The sequence below is a fragment of the Talpa occidentalis genome, unplaced genomic scaffold, assembly GCF_014898055.3.
Source record: "Talpa occidentalis isolate TD23 unplaced genomic scaffold, MPIMG_talOcc4v2.1 talOcc4.14, whole genome shotgun sequence".
Taxonomy (NCBI): domain Eukaryota; kingdom Metazoa; phylum Chordata; class Mammalia; order Eulipotyphla; family Talpidae; genus Talpa; species Talpa occidentalis.
This window is the reverse complement of record NW_023601433.1, coordinates 87,938,727-87,955,067: the sequence shown is the minus strand read 5'-3', so window position 1 is coordinate 87,955,067 and position 16,341 is coordinate 87,938,727. Positions and strand designations below refer to the sequence as shown.

The following is a 16,341-nucleotide window of genomic DNA, read 5'->3' as shown; positions in this document are numbered from 1 at the left end:
CGGGCAGCTCCTGCAGAGCGCGCAGCTGACAGACTGGGCTGTGCACAGCGCCCTCTGCAGGCTGGCGTCGGAACCCGCTCTGGGCCGGGCAGGCCGGGCAGGCACTGCTGGGTCCGGCGTTTTCCTCTGGGAAGGAAAGAGAACTCGACACGTCTTAAAATGCTCGCCGGGATTTACTTTGCAAATATACAGAATTCTAAAAAAAAAAAAATAGTTTTTACAAAAATCCAGGTAATTTCTCCGAAAAGGCATTAAAATGGCTGATTGCCCACACGTGGGCGTCGGCCCGGGACTCAGGGCCGGGGTCTCAGGACACGGGTGCAGGGCTGGGGGCGCACGGGGCTAGTCAGAATTCAGGGTGAGGCACACCCCTTGCAGCACCCAGTGGGAAATGTGCTTTGTGGTGAAGAGATCAGCCTCAAACACCAGCCCAACACCCATGGCGTTCCTCCTGGTGGAGGTGGTGTAGACGGGTGTCCGCAGCGTGTTCTGCAGAGGAAGAGCGTGTGAGGGGCCCGCAGGCGCCAGGGCTGCGGGTCCCCCCCTCCAGGCACAGCCCAGGTAAGACATTCGCAGGCGGGCCGGGCTGGGCCTAGCGGGAGGCGCCCACCGTGCACCCCACATCTAACCACACCGTGACTCGAGAGAAACCACAGCGTTTCACAAGAGCGAAGCTGAGGCTGGTCCGGACGGCGGCTTCCGAACGTGCACCTGAGCTGCCTGCCAGGTCCCCACAGACACGCAGGCGCCCATGTCCCCCGCCAGCCCTGCTGTCCCCTCAAGGGCGCCTTCCTGCCCAGGAAGCGCTCAGGGCCAGCAGATGGCTGGGGCGGGGCAGGGCGCCCACCTGCAGCTTGAGGCGATGGGCCTCGATGGGGATGATCTTCAGGACGGGCAGGTCCACCACCAGCACCTTGGGCTTGCTCCTGACCAGACAGCCCCGCTCGAGGTCCCAGTCGGCGCCCTCCAGATACAGCCCCGAGACAAAGCATCCTGGAGGGGGGCAGGAGAGACCGACCCGGGCTCTGCCTGCGGCTGTGCCACCTCCCCTTGGGCACACAAGAGGGGGGCCTCCACCCCCAGCGCAGGCACAGCCCAGGCCTTTATCCACAGATCCCGAGACCGTCCCCTGGCCACACGAAGTGGACGGTTCTCGCCTCCCCTGCAGCGGGCATCAGGGCGACAGAGCAGACCACTTTGGGCCTCCGAGGCCATAAAGAGGTGACGCCAGCGCCAGCGGTCACCATGGCCACCCCACCTCCCCGGCCCCACCAAAACACCCCCAGCCCGCAGACTGGGAGCCGGACGTCCAAGCCTGGCTGGAAAGCGGCCTCTGGGGAGGAGGACATGGCAGCCGCACGGGGAGCAGGAGGAGGATGGGCTGGCTGGGACAGGGGCACCCGCCCCCAGCGGCCATCCACCGCGAGGAGCGCGCCCGCTCAGACGCCCCCCGCACCCCCCCCCCAGCCCGGGCCTTGTGGCCTGCGGTGACGTTCGCTCTCCAGCCACCACGCGCGGAGCCGGTCACCGCGGCCTGAGGGCCCCGCGTGCCAGCAGAGCTAGTGGTTGTGCCCACCCCGCCCACTCTCGGGCTCCATGACCCCGCGCTCCCCAAGTCTCCGGGGAACCCCTCCAGAGACCGGTTCTTTGGGAGATCTAAGTAATTCTGAGCCGCAGCCCGTTTCCCCGCCAGCCGGCCGGGTAGATGGGGCGTCAAACCGGGCTCCAGGGAGAAGCTGCGAGAACATGTTGCTCCCTCGGGGACGCCGAGACCCCAGCCCAGGGCCCGCGCCTGCCCGCTCTCGGCACCGCCCGGCCCTCGCCCCCGCGCGGGCTCCTTGGCCCGCCCGCGCCCGCCCTCACCCACTGCCCGTCCTCGCCCGCCCCAGCGCCGTGGGTACCTTGGCCTGCCCGCTCGTTCACTTCATCAGCGCCCTGGAACCTGGTGACCTGCGTGAACAGGGTGGAGTGGTCCAGCGGCCAGCCGTTCCTCCGGCAGGTGGCCTGCACCAGGGCCGTGAGGTAGGACTCCGGGACGTGCAGCCCCGAGAGCCACATCACGCCGGGCTCGCTGTCGCTGACCTGGAGGAGGAGGCCCCGGGGTCAGAGCAGGCCGGGGCTGAGCTCGGGGGCAGAGTCGCAGCGGCCGCGGGACGCGAGGGGACGAGGGACGGCTCGGTGGGAAAAGCCAGCTGGGCCGTCGCAGGGTAAATGGACCGGCCGGGCTTGGTGCGCCGCCGGCCTCCGTGGCCCGCACCCGCGGCCTCGAGCGTGTCGGTGCCGGCGGCGCGGGGGCTGGGCGCGGGCCCGCGGGCCCGAGTGTGGACACCTGGAGCGTGCGCGTGGGCGAGCCTGAGTGCGCACACCTGGGCCCGGAGCCCGGGGATGTAAGGACGGCCGCGAAGGGCAAGGGGCTGCGGGGGAGGCAGGACGGCGAGAGGACGCCAGAGGGAGCCCAGAGGAAGAGCATGGGTGCGGGGAGGGGCGGGGGGCTCGGAGGCCTCCCTGCCTGCCCCTGCCCAGCCCGTGCCCGCCCCCCTGCCTGCCCCTGCCCAGCCCGTGCCCGCCCCCCTGCCTGCCCCTGCCCAGCCCATGCCCGCCCCTGCCCAGCCCGTGCCCGCCTCCCTGCCTGCCCCTGCCTGCCCCTGCCTGTGCGCCTGGTTCCCTGAGAGCACTAAAGCCTGTAAAATCCACCGAGGGCTCCTGGACTCTCCCCCGTCTGCGGGAATCGAGAGGGACCCCGCGCTGTGCCTGCCGCCCCGACCGTCAAACCCCGGGGGGCGAAGCGGGTGTGGCTGCAAAGGTGACGCCAGCCAACCACCACGGCAGATCTCCAGAGACATCTTCCCAGGCTTGGCGCGGGGAGCACCGAGCCCAGAAGTCACGAAACACGAGACTCAGGGAAACGACCACATGAAAACAGCCCTCGGGGGTGGGAAGAGGTGCCGCACGGCGAAGGCTGAGGACCGCCAGGAGGAGGCAGCCGCGCGGGCCCCGGAGGCCACGCCTCCACATTCAGAGGGCTCCACGGATCCGAGTTTTGGGCTTTGGTTTTTTGTTTTTGTTTTTAAGTATCCGAAAGGGTAGGTTTATTATAAAAAGAAGGGAGGTCGCTCGCACAGACCTTGCGGGCAGGAGAGCTGCCGTGGAAAGGGCCGGGTTTGCTTACGGCCTGCGCAGGCCCGGCGGACGGCCCGGGGTGGGGGGGAGCTGGCGCGGCTGTGCCAAGGGGGCAGGTGGGTGAAGAGACGCCTGCGCAGGCCCGGGGGAGGGGGGCTGCCAAGGATCAGTTTGAAAAGATGGAGAACTCGATAGAAACAAATCAGGATGCAGAAGGACAGTTCCCAGAGGAAGAAGCGAGAAATGTCTGCAGGGCATGAAATCTCCGGGCTCGCCAGGAGAAAGCCCGCCAGCGCCAGGCCCCAGAGACCCAGCGCTGACACACCGCGGGGGCTGGGCGGCCCTGGCTCCCACACGCACATCCCAGCCCCAGACCCGAGGTGCCCGGGGGAAGAGCCTGCCCGGGAGGTGCCTCCTGCCCACCCCCACGGGGACGGAGGCGGCTGCCTGTGAAGTGACCCCCTAGAGGGGAGGGTGGGGTGCCTGCCAGACTGTGGCCAAGACAAGACTCCCCCGGGGCGCGGCGGCCGCTCAGGGTGACACTCTGGGTCTTGGGAAGAAAACCCAGAGCGAGGGAGACGCAGGCTCCGGCGGGCAGCGGCGGGCGACGGCCCCCGCGAGCGGCCTCCCACTCACCCAGGCCCACTCACCCAGGACGTGTACTGGCTGAAGCGCCGCTGGAAGTAGAGCATCCAGTTTCCAAGGGACTTCAGGGTGTCCGGGGCGAGCTTTCTCCAGATGCTCGGGATTTGCCCGAGGAAGAGAGACCTGGCCACGTCGTCCAGCTCGCTGCTCATGCCCACCTCTCCTGCCAGGGCCTGGGCGGAGGCAGGGCTGTCGGGGAGGCCAGGCTGGGAGGGCAGCCAGCCGCGGCGCAGGGCACGGGGTGCACGGGGGATGCAGGGGGCGGGGCACGGCTCACCCTCTGCAGCTCGGCCAGCGAGCGGGCCATGCGCAGCACCAGCCTGTTGAAGCGCTCCAGCTCCTGCAGCAGCACCACGGACGTGGGCGACACGTCCGCCCCCAGGGCCTTCCTGACCTGGTCCAAGTCGAACACCTTGGGAATCTTGTTCTCTATGTCCTTGGCCACCTGGCCGATGTAGTCGTCACGGCTGATGCCGCTGCTGCTCTCCCCTACAACCAGGGCCCTTTTCAGAGAAGCCGGGCAGGCGCCGCATGCGGGGCTGGGGTGGGCCAAGCGGGGGAGCTGCCCGAGCCGGCGGCGGTGTTCGGGGGCCCCCCTCCAGCCCCACCAGACTGTCCGGGGCTCACCTGTCTGCGGCTGCAGCTCCAGCAGGTGCGCCCACATGTCCCGTGCGGCCTGCGTGTAGTAGCCGATCTCGGCGTTGGAGTGCAGCCCGAACACCTCGGGCGTGTTGGCCAGCGGGAGCGCCTCAATGGCCTCTGTGATGGGAGAGCGGGGGACACGGCCGCACCCCTGGATGTCTGAGGGGCCTCGAAACCCCAGACACGCGAGGCTAATTCCCACCACCAAGCGGGGTGATTAATGAGCCCCTCCCCCGCGGCTCACCCAGCCGTGTGCCCCTTCATGAAAGCGGCTGGTGGGCTTCAGGGTCCCTCTGCCCGCCGAGGCCCAGCCGGGGATTGGCCAGCAGCCAGGACAGGCAGCCTGAGCCACGCGTCAGCTCCAGGTGAGGAAGAGCCCCTGGGTCCCCCAAAGGCTCACAGGCCCTGCCACCCCCAGGGGCCCCCTCCTGGAGAGGCCCGGGAACCAGGAAGCCCCCCACGGGCAACAGAAGAAGAACAAGCCTTGAGAAGCACTTCCTGACGTCTGGGTCTCACCCACGAACTTCTCCTTCAGGTCGCCCACGGGGATCCTGTAGTCCACCTCCTTGTTGCGGAAGAAGTGGAAGGGCTGGAAAGTGTCGAAGATGAAGTCTCCCAGGTACTCGTCCATGTACACGGTCAGGATGCGCCGGTCGAAGCTGTCGATGGCCCGTCCTCCATACATGACCTGCAGCGGCCGCGAGTGAGAGCCGCCCCGGCCCGGAGCCCGCGCCCTCCTCCGCCCACAGAGCCGCAGGCCGGGGGCTGCAGAGGGCTGCTGCGCTGGGCCCGGAGCCGGTGGTGGGCAGCCCGGGGGGAGCGCCGGGAGCCAGGCTGCCCCCTCGGCTCCAGCAGGGACGCGGACAATGACACGAGCGAGCGAGGAAGCGGCGTTGGACTCGGGGCATCACCGGGGGAGCCACCCAGAGCCGGGCATAAAGCCACGGTCTCCAGCGCGCACCGCCTCACCCACCGGCCTGCTGCGCCCCGGGCCACTGGCCTGTCCTGCCCGCCCCGAGCGCACGGGCCCCAGGGCCGCCAATCGGGGCCTGTAGGCAAACGCGCTCTCTGCACAAACTCCGTCCGGCTGAGGTGCCAGGAGGATGTTGCAGAGCCCGGGGGTGAAGGTGACGGGCGCCAGGCCACAGCCCAGCTCCGGCTCGGGGGCGGCTGGCGAAAGGGCCCCCAGACCCTCCTACCTCCCCAATGAGGTACTTGAGGCTGCCCCACGGGATCCGGGGGTCGTGCTGCTGGAAGGCCTTTGTCAGGTACGTGTTCAGAATCTCCATGCAGACCTGGAGGCAGGGGTGGGCAGGGGCGGGGGGGTCGGCACCCCTGCCCGCAGGGCCGTTCCCTTCCCCACGCGCGTCCCGACACCTGCCCGGGACTCGCGCCGTGAACCCGGGAGAAAGCGCGGCGGAGGGAGCGGCCCCACCTGGAAGTCGGACTCGTTGAAGTCGTAGTAGACGTTCCAGCCGATCTTGCCGAACTTCCTCCTCTCCAGCACCACGGCGTGGAAGAAGGCCAGCACGTACACCAGGGGCCTGAAGGCCGGGTGGGGACACTGGCCCAGCATTTCCTCAGAGATCTTGAAGTAAGTCGCCCTCATGTTGAGCTTCAGCCCGTTGGGTGGCTCCGTGACCACCTGTCCGGGGAGGAGACAGTGGGGGGGGGGGGCGCAGCTCTGGAGAGCAGCCCCTCGGGACTGTTCCCTCTTCTTCATGCAGCCGCTCCGGGCCCCGGGAAGGGGAGGGAGGCAGCTGCTGTCCCGGCCCGAGCTTGCTCCTAAGTGACGGCGAGAAGTTCCCTGAACCTTGGGGTCTTTGGAGTGAATTGAAAGCCACGTTTTCCCTCCGCCTGCCCCAGACTCGGGGAGAGATGACAACACCTGTCCCCAAAAATCTCGGAGGATAAATCCAGGGGGGCGTGAAGCCACGGTGAGCTTCCACGCACGCGCCCGCCGCTCTGCAGGGACACGGGGGCCTCGCCGTGGTGGGGAGCAGGCCTGGCAGCTGCTCCGGCTACACATAAAGTCTAGGTACGCAGGGGCGGTAGAGGGGCGCCCCCACTCTGCACAGCACCCTCCCCGAAGAGGGTGGGAGATGTGACACTGAGGGAGGGTGTCCCCGAGGCCCTGGCGGCCCCGCGGGGGGATCGTAGGCACGGCGGGGAGCGGAGAGCCCCGCGGCAGAGCCAGGCGGGGCCCTGAGCCAGACCTTCAAGGACTTCTGCAGGATGCCAATGGGGAAGCCCTTGGTGGGGTCGGTGGTGAGCCACAGGCGGAAGTCGGGGTGAGGCTTGGTGATGCGCTCCAGGGACTTCTCCAGATCCTTGAGCCACCGGACCAGGAGGTGGCAGTTCTGCAGCATCAGCCACTGGCCGCGAGCCACTGCCGTCTCCAGCAGCTGCAGGGCCAGCTGCACCGAGGGGAGAGAGGGGGCAGTCGGTCCCGGAGCCGCCAGCCCCTCTCCCAGAGACCCACTCGGGCCCCTTCACAGGGAACGGCGATCCTCTCGCGGGGCTCCCCGGCGAGCTGGTGATCCAGGAGCCACAGAGGGCACCCCAAAGAAAGACTTCTTTAGAGCCCAGCAGGCCACTGCTGGGTCTGCTCCCGCCCGGAAGGTGAGGGGCACCGTGTGCTCAGGGACCACCTTCTGCGACGGCCGCGCTGCCCCCGCCCAGCTACGCTGCACGATCCGCTAAACCTGCCAGGGCTGAGGTCCAGTCTGGACGCCAGAAGCCCCAGAGTCTGCACAGGTCATAGTAAAAACAAGCTAGACACCCCTAGAACCCAGGGGTGTTGAAAAGACTGAAAACTCACTCAACGCCAGCGTTAGAACAGCTGCTTTCCATTTTGTGGCCCGAGAGCCGGGCCCCCCTGCTGGTGCCCTTGGCTTTGCCGCTGGGCCCTCAGTCTGGGCTCTGCCCACCGCACAGGGCAGCTCACGCCGAGCCAGGACCACAGCGGCTCCCTCTGGCCCGGACGCGTGCACGAGACCCGCGTGGGGGAGGCCTGTGGCCAGCGCTAAGGGGGCCGGGCCCAAAGGAGAGAGAGCCCCGAGGGGAGGTGCGCAGGGACTTCCAAACCCGGACGCGACGGTCCCGCCAGGCTGGGAGAGGCCTGCCCCTCCGCCGCCTCGGCTCAGCTCTGGGGCCACTTGCCGCCCGCCCGAGACGCAGGGCAGCGGGCTGGGCATGGATGCACGCTCCGCTTCAAACCAGACGCTGGCTCAGTCCTACGGCGCCCGGGGCCTCGCCTCAGTTTACAGGTTGTTCCTCCCAACAACTTACTTTTTCTTGACCTTGACCCATGGCCAGGAATTTGAGGCGGTTTCCTCCAAAACCACTCCGCTCGGCTAACTTCATCAGGTCACTGGCAGGGTCGGAGCCAGGGCTCAGGATAAACACAATGGGCGAGTTCGGGGTGCTCTGCTCAAAGATGGCCTCAAAGCTGATCACCGGGGGCTGCACGTACCTGGGGAAAGCAGCCCAGTGGGGTGACTCCTGGGAAGAGAGTCAGGCCGGGGCAGGGTCTCCTCCCAGAGCCCAGAGCACAGCACAGCTCCCGGCACATCTGGCGCTGGATGACGAACTCCCGGGCCCGAGTCCCCGGCCCCCGCACAGCTCAGGGTACCTCCACGGTGCCTCTGGTGGAGCCATGCTGAGTCGGTGGCATCCTGCAGGGGCCCCCACTCTGGCCTTCCGGGGGATACCCCATTGGCACAGAGCCCAGAGGCTCCACCTCAAGAGCCTCATGGACATCCCAAATGATCCACATCTCGAGGTTTTCTAAAACTAGTCGCCGACATATAAGGAAGGGGAGTTTTCCTGCAGAAACCCGAATTTATAGCAGAGGGTCTGGCCCAGCTGGGTCCCCACTGATCCCTGGCATCGGGCCCCAGGAGCTGAGGGGCAGCTGAGGGGCCGGGCCCCCACCCGGCCTGGCCCACGCCCATCCCCTGCCGGCCCGCAGTCCCCGCTCTCTGTCTGCTTTGCCCCTGGCTTGGAACTGGTCGCCTGCGGGGCAGCTATGGCAGCGCGGCTCGCGGGCGCTGGAAGCGTGGCTGAACGCAGGCCGGATGTTCAAGACCCAGTACCGGGCGTGCGGGAGAGCTCACTTACATCGCTGACGTGTTGACATTAAATGTCAGTGTCCCGAGTTAGAGAAAACAAAACTGACTTCGCCTGCTTCTTTCTGACGTGACTCCTGGAAAAGCTGCGCTCACCCTCCCCGGGCCGGAGCCGCCGGGCTGCAGCAGCGCTGGGGAGAACGGCGGGCGGGGCCGGGCAGCCCCCAGGCTCGGGAGCGAGTGGGGCATGCTTACTTCTCCCCCATGATCACGGTCACGTAGTCGGTCACCGCCCGGTATACCCGGTCCACGCGGAAACAGCGCAGAATCAGCAACTTCTGGAAAGGGGTGATGTTGTCGTCGTAGCCCAGGGGGAACGGGGCCTGCTCGAGCCAATCCAGGTCATACCACTGGGGAGCAGAGAACACGCCGCGTCGGCTGGGAAGCGGACCCTCCCACGGGCCAGGAGAAGGGGGTGAGGACGACAGCACCGTGAACCTCAAAGTCACTTCTAGTCATCACTGTCGTTTTCCCACCCCCCAAAACTGTGACCTTCAAGAAGGAAGGGGCTGAGCCTTAGAGACTGCTGAGTCCCCAGTGTCCACCAAAGGGTATGGTCCATGCTGGAGACTGAATAAATTGTCTTTGGGTGGGCGGATGAAGGGCGGATGATGGGCGGATGATGGGCGGATGGGGGGTCAGAGGGACAGACGAACAGGTGTGTGAACAGGTGAAGGCACGGGCAGGCAGATGGCCTGATGACTGGGTGGGATGGGGCGGCTGGATGGATGCTGGGTAAATGCTGGATGGACAGAAGGACCGACGGGCAGTTACAGTCTCCCACGAAGCGAGCTGAACGCGATGCAGGACGCCACATCCCGGGAGTGGGGGGCACTGATCACATGCTGAGTGACTGCTCAAAGGAGTGTCTTCCTGCTCACAGGGTCACTGAGCTTACGTCCCACGGTGACTCACACGAGGGAAGGGGGAGGGGAGAGGACAGGGCCTCACCTCCTGCCAGACAGACAGGTGGTTCTCGACATCGCTAGGGAGAGTCCCAAAGGTGGCCGAGAACAGTTTTGATAGAAGAATGATGTCTTCCCACCCCTGGTCGGACAGCCACGCGCAGGGCTTTTTTTGTTTGCTCTTCTCCAGGGAAATGTTTCCTAATGGTGACAGGAGAGGAGCCGTCGGGACACGCAGCTCGCGCTTCGACCTCTCGCTCTGGGGGTCGCCGCCCTCGAAGACGGGGAGGGGCAGAGACGACGACGCGGCACCCCCACCCCACCCGAGGTCCTCGTGGCCCCCAGCCTCCGGCAGCTGCTGAGCGGCTCTGCCTCAGGCCGCCACCGCCAGGCGGGCGGGAACCAAGTCTCAAGAGCGTCCGTCGCTTGCTTTCCCGAGCAGACCCCACGCACGCGCCGCGTGGGCCGGGGGAGCTGGGAGGGAGGAAACGAGGCAAATCCATTACCTTTCAAAAAGAAATCTAATTCTTCCTGGGGGACTCTGCCTTCCGCTTGTTCGATTTTAATAGTCATATTGAAAGAAAAGAGTAACTTGTGCTTCTCAAACAGCCCTGCAGGGAGACAAGCAGATGGGTTTTGAGCAAGTAAATCCGTTTAAAACCTGAGTTTCTTACACACGGCGAGCTTCATGGATGAGAGATGAAATGCAACCCCCAACCACGCATTCGAGCTTCGTTGGCCCTGTTGGCGTTCGACACCCGTGAACACCTGAACACAAAGAACACGGCTCTACTGGCAGCCTGGATGGGGGCAGCCTGCAGGCACACGCCCCTCCGCTCCCAAACGGCCGGTCTCCCTCCAGCTGGTGAGTGGCTGCGAGGCGTCGGGAGCAGAGGGAATGGAGCGCAACGGCTAAGAGGTGTGGCTTTTGTTTTATGGGCAGGTGAGAATGTTCTGGAACCAGAGAGTGGTGCTGGCCACACAACTCCGTGAGGACACGGAGTTCTGCACGTGTTTAAAGGGTGAATTGTCTGCTGTGTGAATTATATATCCCCACAGAGCTATTGTTTGAACAAAGTCCTCTTGTGCCAACAGTCACAGGCATAGACGCTGCTTGGTGTGTTTCCATTTTCAAAGACCAGGTTTCTCCACAGCTGCACCCTGCGAACGTGTCCTACACACCTACCCTGCACACCTGTCCAGCACAGCTGTCCTGCACACCTCCCTGCACACCTGTCCGGCACACCTGTCTGGACTGCAGGGACCAGGCACTCACCTGTACAACCGTAGTTGTAGATGTTGAAAGTCAGCGTGTCCATGATGTTCTTCAGGCGCTTCATGAGAATGGAATCCGGCAGGGACTTCTTGAGCGACAAGCCGAAGACGTCGAGGAAGGCGGCCAGGGAGTACTGGTACATGGCGTTCACCAGTGCCATCTCCGACAGCACGAAGAACAGGATGGCGCCTCTCCTGGCAGCCGGCCGGTAGCCGTCCCGCAGCCTGTCGATGTCCAGCGCCGTCTTCTCCGCCAGCTTGAGTTTCTCTGTGACCTAAGAGAAACGGGCCTTTGGCCGTGGAAACGGGGAGAACTAACCCCTACCGGGAAGACTTGTGCATGAGAAAGCGGGGCCAAGGGTGGGGGTGGGAAGGGGCAGCAAAGTCCCTGCAAAGCTCACAGGGGGTTGAAAGTGACAAGGGGCAGCAGGGGACTCCCCATCTCGTGAGATCTGGTGGGCGTGGTGGCTTGGCGCCCCTGAACCCAGCCCCCCTTTTCTAACCACAGTCCCAACTTCTGCTTGGGTGCTCACAACTTCCCCCTTCACTCCCTTGATGAGGCCTTACCCCAACTCCAGGAGAGGAGTGGAGACCAGCCTCACCCAGTCCACGCACGGCATCCCAGACCGCAGGGTAAACCTGGGACTCTCAGGACCTTCCTGATGGGGGCAGGACACTTCCCTTCAGACCTGGAAGCTGGGCGGGTCTGGGGCCAGGTCCACCCACCCTGTGGCCGCGGGGAGCCTGGCTCCATGTGGGGGCAGAGCAGGGAGCCGACTGGCAGGAGGCCCCACCGGTCCCGATGGTGTGTTTGGAGTCCTGGGTCCAGCCCTGCCTGTTCTCTAAGTCGATAAATTCCCTTTTGACCTGCAAGCCAGGTTCAGTTTTCCATCACCCTCCACTGCAGAGGCTCGCCTAACGCACCAGGGGCCCTGGGAACACCTTTCGGACGCCTTTGCCCATAGCAACCCCAAGAGATCAGCCTTTTCCCATCAGGCAAACCCTCAGACGACCCAAAGCCCAAGTCTGATGTCAGCCCCACCCAGCCCCTCAGCGCCCGAGGCCCACAGCACGCGTGGGTCCTGGGAGCACGAAGCCCGACGCCCTCCGTGACCAGGCCTGGAGCGCAACACTCCAAGGCAAGCCCCCTGCCAGCTCGGTGCCCGTCCCCCAGCCCCCGTACCTCCATGGCCTTGGACTTGGTCTCCTCCAGCGTATGCACCAGCTCCACGTTGTCCAGCATGTTCCCCGTGGAGGTGGCCAGCTCCCGGAGGAGAGAGTCCTCCAGGTCCTTCAGCAGATTCTTGTTCTCGCTCGTCTCCTGGATGAGGTGCTCCCGCTGCTCCTCCAGCTCTCGCCTCTCGTAGGCCACCAGCACGCTCAGCAGTTGGTCCTCCAGGCCTTTCAGCGTGACTGGGGGGGTGGGCGTCTCACTGCCATGCCCCCACAGGCGGGTCCCGTGTCTCCTCGCCCGCCCAGCTGTGGGCCTCCCCAGCCCCGCTGCGGGGACACAAGCCTCCGTCTTCCTGCCAAAATCACTTCGCAGCCAGGAGGTGAGAAACACTGAGCAAAGGGAACCCCCCAGACGCGGGATGAAAAGAGCGAAGATGAAAATAAAGCCCAGGGCTCCCGCAGCCGGGGCCCAGTCGCAGCAAACCCAGACCTAGCCAAGGTGGCACGAAGCCAGATGTCCCCTCCGGGAAGGCGCGGCCAACGGGGGAGGGGAGCCCAAGGCAGGACGCGCATCTAGATACCCAAATGGCAGGTGACTGCCTGCCCGCTCGGGGGGAGCCTCTGAGCCCCCGGTCAGAGGCCACACACCTCAGGGCTTGTGACCGCCCGAAGGAACTCCAAGCCCCCCGGGGGTGGCTTCGCCATTAAGAACGAGGCAGCCAGGAGGTGACGGTGAAGGACGGCCCTGGGGCATGCCACGAAGGGCCTCCATCTCCACCGAGGTCTCCGAGGCCACTGCCCCGATGCGTGGCCGGGGCCCCACGCGCCCTCACCCGTGTAATTGATCACCATGGCCTTCCCGAACACAGACGGCGAGTATCTGGGGTTGGCCAGCTTGGTGTTCAGGTAGAGCCTGAAGTTCGAGTCGTAGTCCACTTCCTTGTCCCCCAGGATGATGAACTGCCGCCCCTGGGAGACCTTTATGTTCTTTTCCAGGACGTTGTCGATCACAGGGTCGATGTACTCGTCCACGTCGTGGAACAGGAAGGGGGTCCCGTACTTGATGGCCATCTCCAGCTGCTTGAGGAAGTCGGGGTCGTTGAAGGAAGCCACCTGCAAGGGGGAGGCTGGGGCTGAGGGTCGGCCCCTCCACTGCGCCCTGGCCATGTCAGCACCGCAGAGGGAGATGGGGGGGGCGGGGAGACAGGGAGCACAGCAGGGCCTGCACCCCAAGGAAACCCAGAAGTCAACACCGCCCTGGCTCCGAACAGCCTCTCACTCAAAAGTGAACTTCAGCAGCCACAGGAAGTCGTGAGAGAACTTGGTTACAGCTCCCACAGGCCAGGGTCTCAACCCGCTCCACGAAAGCTTTTGGTTTACTGTTTTCCCTTTTCTTTTTTTAATAAAAATAAAATCTGTGCGGTGGTAACATGGGTTTATAACATGATGTAGGTTTCAGGGAGAACTGACAGTGCGTCTAAGGACACAGTCTGGTCAGGGTCACAGAGAGGAGCAAAGCGTGACCTTGACCTTCAAGTGGCCCCAACCTGAGCGCCCAAGCAAGGAGAGAATCCAAGGGCGCCCGCGCTGAGCGGGGAGCTGGGCAGGCGGGCGGCACTGCCGGAGCCGCGCAGCTGGGGAGGAGGAGGCCAGACAGCCCCGGACGCCGGGGAGCCGGCCTACCCGCAGGTTGTTCTTCTCCTCCTTTCTCTTTATCCAGCTGAGCGCCTGCTGCTGGGGGTCGATGCAGAGCGGGAAGCGGCTGGCCCGGGTGGTGAGGATGCCGTTCTGCACCGAGAGCTCATCGGGGGGCAGCCCCTGGGAGCCCCACCTGGAAGACACAGCCCCGAGGAAACCGGTTCTTCTTGCCCAGATGTGAACCAAACACGAAAGGTGGAAGGATCACCTTCCAGAACTGCCGACCAGGCTGCGACCGCTCGGCCCTCTTCAGAGTCACGGCTTTGCAGGGACCCCACCCACTCCCCCACCTCTGTGGTCAGCTCCACTGTGCTCCAGCCGTGCCCCGCAGCGCCCCCATCCTCCTGGCTCAGGGTGGCGCACGCACCTGCTGATCTCGACGTCATCCGTGAGCAGGCTTTCCAGTCGAAAGGGCTGGCTCAGGGGAATCTCCCGCTTCAGGATGTCCGCCTGCCACACCTGGTTGACCATCTCGTCACGGAACTCCCAGGTGAAGGCGCCTTCATAGCTCAGGAAGGCGGCACACAGCAGGCAGTCCCCCAGCAGCTTCACCCGCCGGTGCATGAGCTCAGCCAGGTCCTTCAGCCACCTGGCATGGGGGAAGGGCTGCGTCAGCAGTCACCTTCCAGCACAATGCAAAGGAACATTCTAGAAGGACCAGCGTGCTGCACTGCGAATGGGACTAGCCAAAAGCCAACCCTTTCTGGGCGCCAGGTCGTCTAGATTCTAGAAATCTCGGGAACTGTATGTTCCGGATAACAACATTTGCCGTGTGTGCCACACCATGTTTAAGGTGCCAGGTGAGAGGCTCTTGTCACATCCAGAGGATGAGCTGTGGCCGCGGGGCCACGGCCCCGAAGCCCCAACAGCCCCGCCACTAAAGACTGAAGCCCCAAACCAGCCACGGGACCCAAGATGCGCCCGCGGTCCCAGAGGCGGCTGCGCCTCCAGACCGCCAGAGGGAGGTGAAAGTCAGGCCCCAGGGCACCCGGCCTGGCGCCCCCCGTCTTCACACTCTGCTGCCTCCCGAACCCCAAACAATCACTTGATGAATAAAAATAATAAAAATAACAGAATCTATGAAATGGCCATCGGCCACCCTGAACGTGACGACAGTAAGCTGGAGCTTTCCGCGCAGCTGTGGGAGGGGAGGAAGGCTCCTGAGAGGTTCTGCTGAGCATGATCACCCACAAGCCACCAAGTCTGGCCCCAGCCACTCCTCACAGGCTGGGGGTCCCGCACCCCCTCTATCCCTCCGCCCCCGCTGACCTGACGTTCTCGGACCCCAGCCCGGAGATGAGCTTGTCGGCGGCAATCAGCCGCCTCTCCATGATCTCGGCTTCTTCCTGGAGCTTTTGCTTCTCCAGGATGGCCGCCTCGTATTTGGCCCCCAAAGCTTCCAGCTCTCTCTGGATGGCCGCCAACTCATTCTGGATCTTTTCCAGTTCACGTTTAGTGAGGAAGAAAGTCCGCTCCAGCTTGGCCACCTGCATGAGGGGGGGCAGGACCATGGGGGAAGGGGCACCAGTGGGGGTCAGAGGCCCGGGCCCCCTGGCAGGTGGTTAGCTCACGTGCGCCCTAAGGCACAGCACAATGTCACTGGGTCCTGCACGGAAGGGCCCCCGGGTCTGACCGCTGGGCTGTGTCTTCGGAGCCAGAGCGCAGTCACAAGCAAAGTCAACACACAGCCGAGGCCCCAGCTCCCCATCAGGAGCCTCTTCGCAGGTGCCACCCAGGAGTGACTTTCAGTTCCCAAATGGGAGCCGTTTTGCCTCCGCCCACCCCCAGGGTCATGTGGGGCTGTCTGGACCCATGTCTGGTCACAAATAGGGGGCGGGGACAACGGCATCGAGTGGGTGGAGCCCGGGGACCCCGTCCCACCGAGCGTGGACAGCCCCCCCACCCCAGCACTGTCAAGTCCCAAATGTCCACAGCAGCAGGCTGAGCACCCCGGGGCTTCAGCCCCCAGCTGGGCTCTGCCACCTCAGCCCACCCTCTCCCACCAGCAGGGGCTCTGTCAGTGCAACTGCGGCTCTCAGTCATCACTGGGGGGATCAGGACTGCGCCCGGACTTGGCAGCAGAGCTGGGCCACACTCATTCTGGGCCTCGGAGGCGTCTCGGCAGGGGGCTGGGGGCTCAGGGCGGGCAGTACCTTGTCTCTTTTGGGCTTGATCTCTTTGAAGACGTCGCAGTAGCCCATGACAGCCTCCACAAACTTCAGCATGCCCAGGCCCGCCTTGCTCACCGCCTCCATCTCCTCCGTGGTGGTGTTGAGCGTCTTCAGGAGACCTAAAGGCGCAACACTCTCGTGAGCGCTGAGCTTCGTCCTGGGGGAATCGCCCACCGTGGACAGGGTGAGCGCGACCAGCTCCTCATCTGCCTGCGCCCGGCGGGGCCCCACGGCTCTTCCGGAGCCCTGGGCATTGGGCGAGTGGATGTTTAGGAAATGAATGGAGGTCACAGTCACAGCCGCTGAGGGCGCCGTGGCCCAGCCACCTCCGCCATGTGCTCCGTGGGCGCCGGCAGCCCTGGGGACCCTGGACGCCCACAGGCGGCTCAGAGCAGGCCTTAAGCTGGAACTCAGAGGCCCCAGTGGCCCTGACCCCCTCCCGCCTCGCCCCGGGGTGGTGTCACGTAACTCGAGCCTGTTCAACTAATAATGGGTAAAGAGAGGCCTCTGGGTATTTGTAGGTGTTGCTCCCTTTGTTTGCCAACTGAAAAAGAGCATCTGATGATGGCGCTCTGCAGAGCC

The 16,341-nt window shown here is 64.8% G+C and overlaps 1 protein-coding gene across 1 annotated transcript in view; it reads right to left on the bottom strand.

Moving 5' to 3' along the window:
- Positions 1 to 170: 170 nt before the first annotated feature.
- Positions 171 to 16,341, bottom strand: part of DNAH10 (dynein axonemal heavy chain 10) — a 106,989-nt gene continuing 90,818 nt past the window's right edge. The window contains exons 59-79 of the mRNA XM_037511308.2: positions 15,742 to 15,878; positions 14,858 to 15,075; positions 13,956 to 14,177; positions 13,574 to 13,721; positions 12,724 to 13,003; positions 11,901 to 12,130; positions 10,719 to 10,992; positions 9,949 to 10,053; positions 9,489 to 9,643; positions 8,733 to 8,887; positions 7,699 to 7,882; positions 6,624 to 6,824; positions 5,843 to 6,052; positions 5,607 to 5,702; positions 4,924 to 5,095; positions 4,393 to 4,524; positions 4,043 to 4,254; positions 3,771 to 3,938; positions 1,902 to 2,082; positions 848 to 993; positions 171 to 489 (exon numbers count right to left, since the gene is read on the bottom strand). Coding sequence (XP_037367205.1) covers positions 343 to 489; positions 848 to 993; positions 1,902 to 2,082; positions 3,771 to 3,938; positions 4,043 to 4,254; positions 4,393 to 4,524; positions 4,924 to 5,095; positions 5,607 to 5,702; positions 5,843 to 6,052; positions 6,624 to 6,824; positions 7,699 to 7,882; positions 8,733 to 8,887; positions 9,489 to 9,643; positions 9,949 to 10,053; positions 10,719 to 10,992; positions 11,901 to 12,130; positions 12,724 to 13,003; positions 13,574 to 13,721; positions 13,956 to 14,177; positions 14,858 to 15,075; positions 15,742 to 15,878 — 3,773 coding nt within the window. The 3' untranslated portion in view covers positions 171 to 342. The remainder of the gene's footprint in view (positions 490 to 847; positions 994 to 1,901; positions 2,083 to 3,770; positions 3,939 to 4,042; positions 4,255 to 4,392; positions 4,525 to 4,923; positions 5,096 to 5,606; positions 5,703 to 5,842; positions 6,053 to 6,623; positions 6,825 to 7,698; positions 7,883 to 8,732; positions 8,888 to 9,488; positions 9,644 to 9,948; positions 10,054 to 10,718; positions 10,993 to 11,900; positions 12,131 to 12,723; positions 13,004 to 13,573; positions 13,722 to 13,955; positions 14,178 to 14,857; positions 15,076 to 15,741; positions 15,879 to 16,341) is intronic.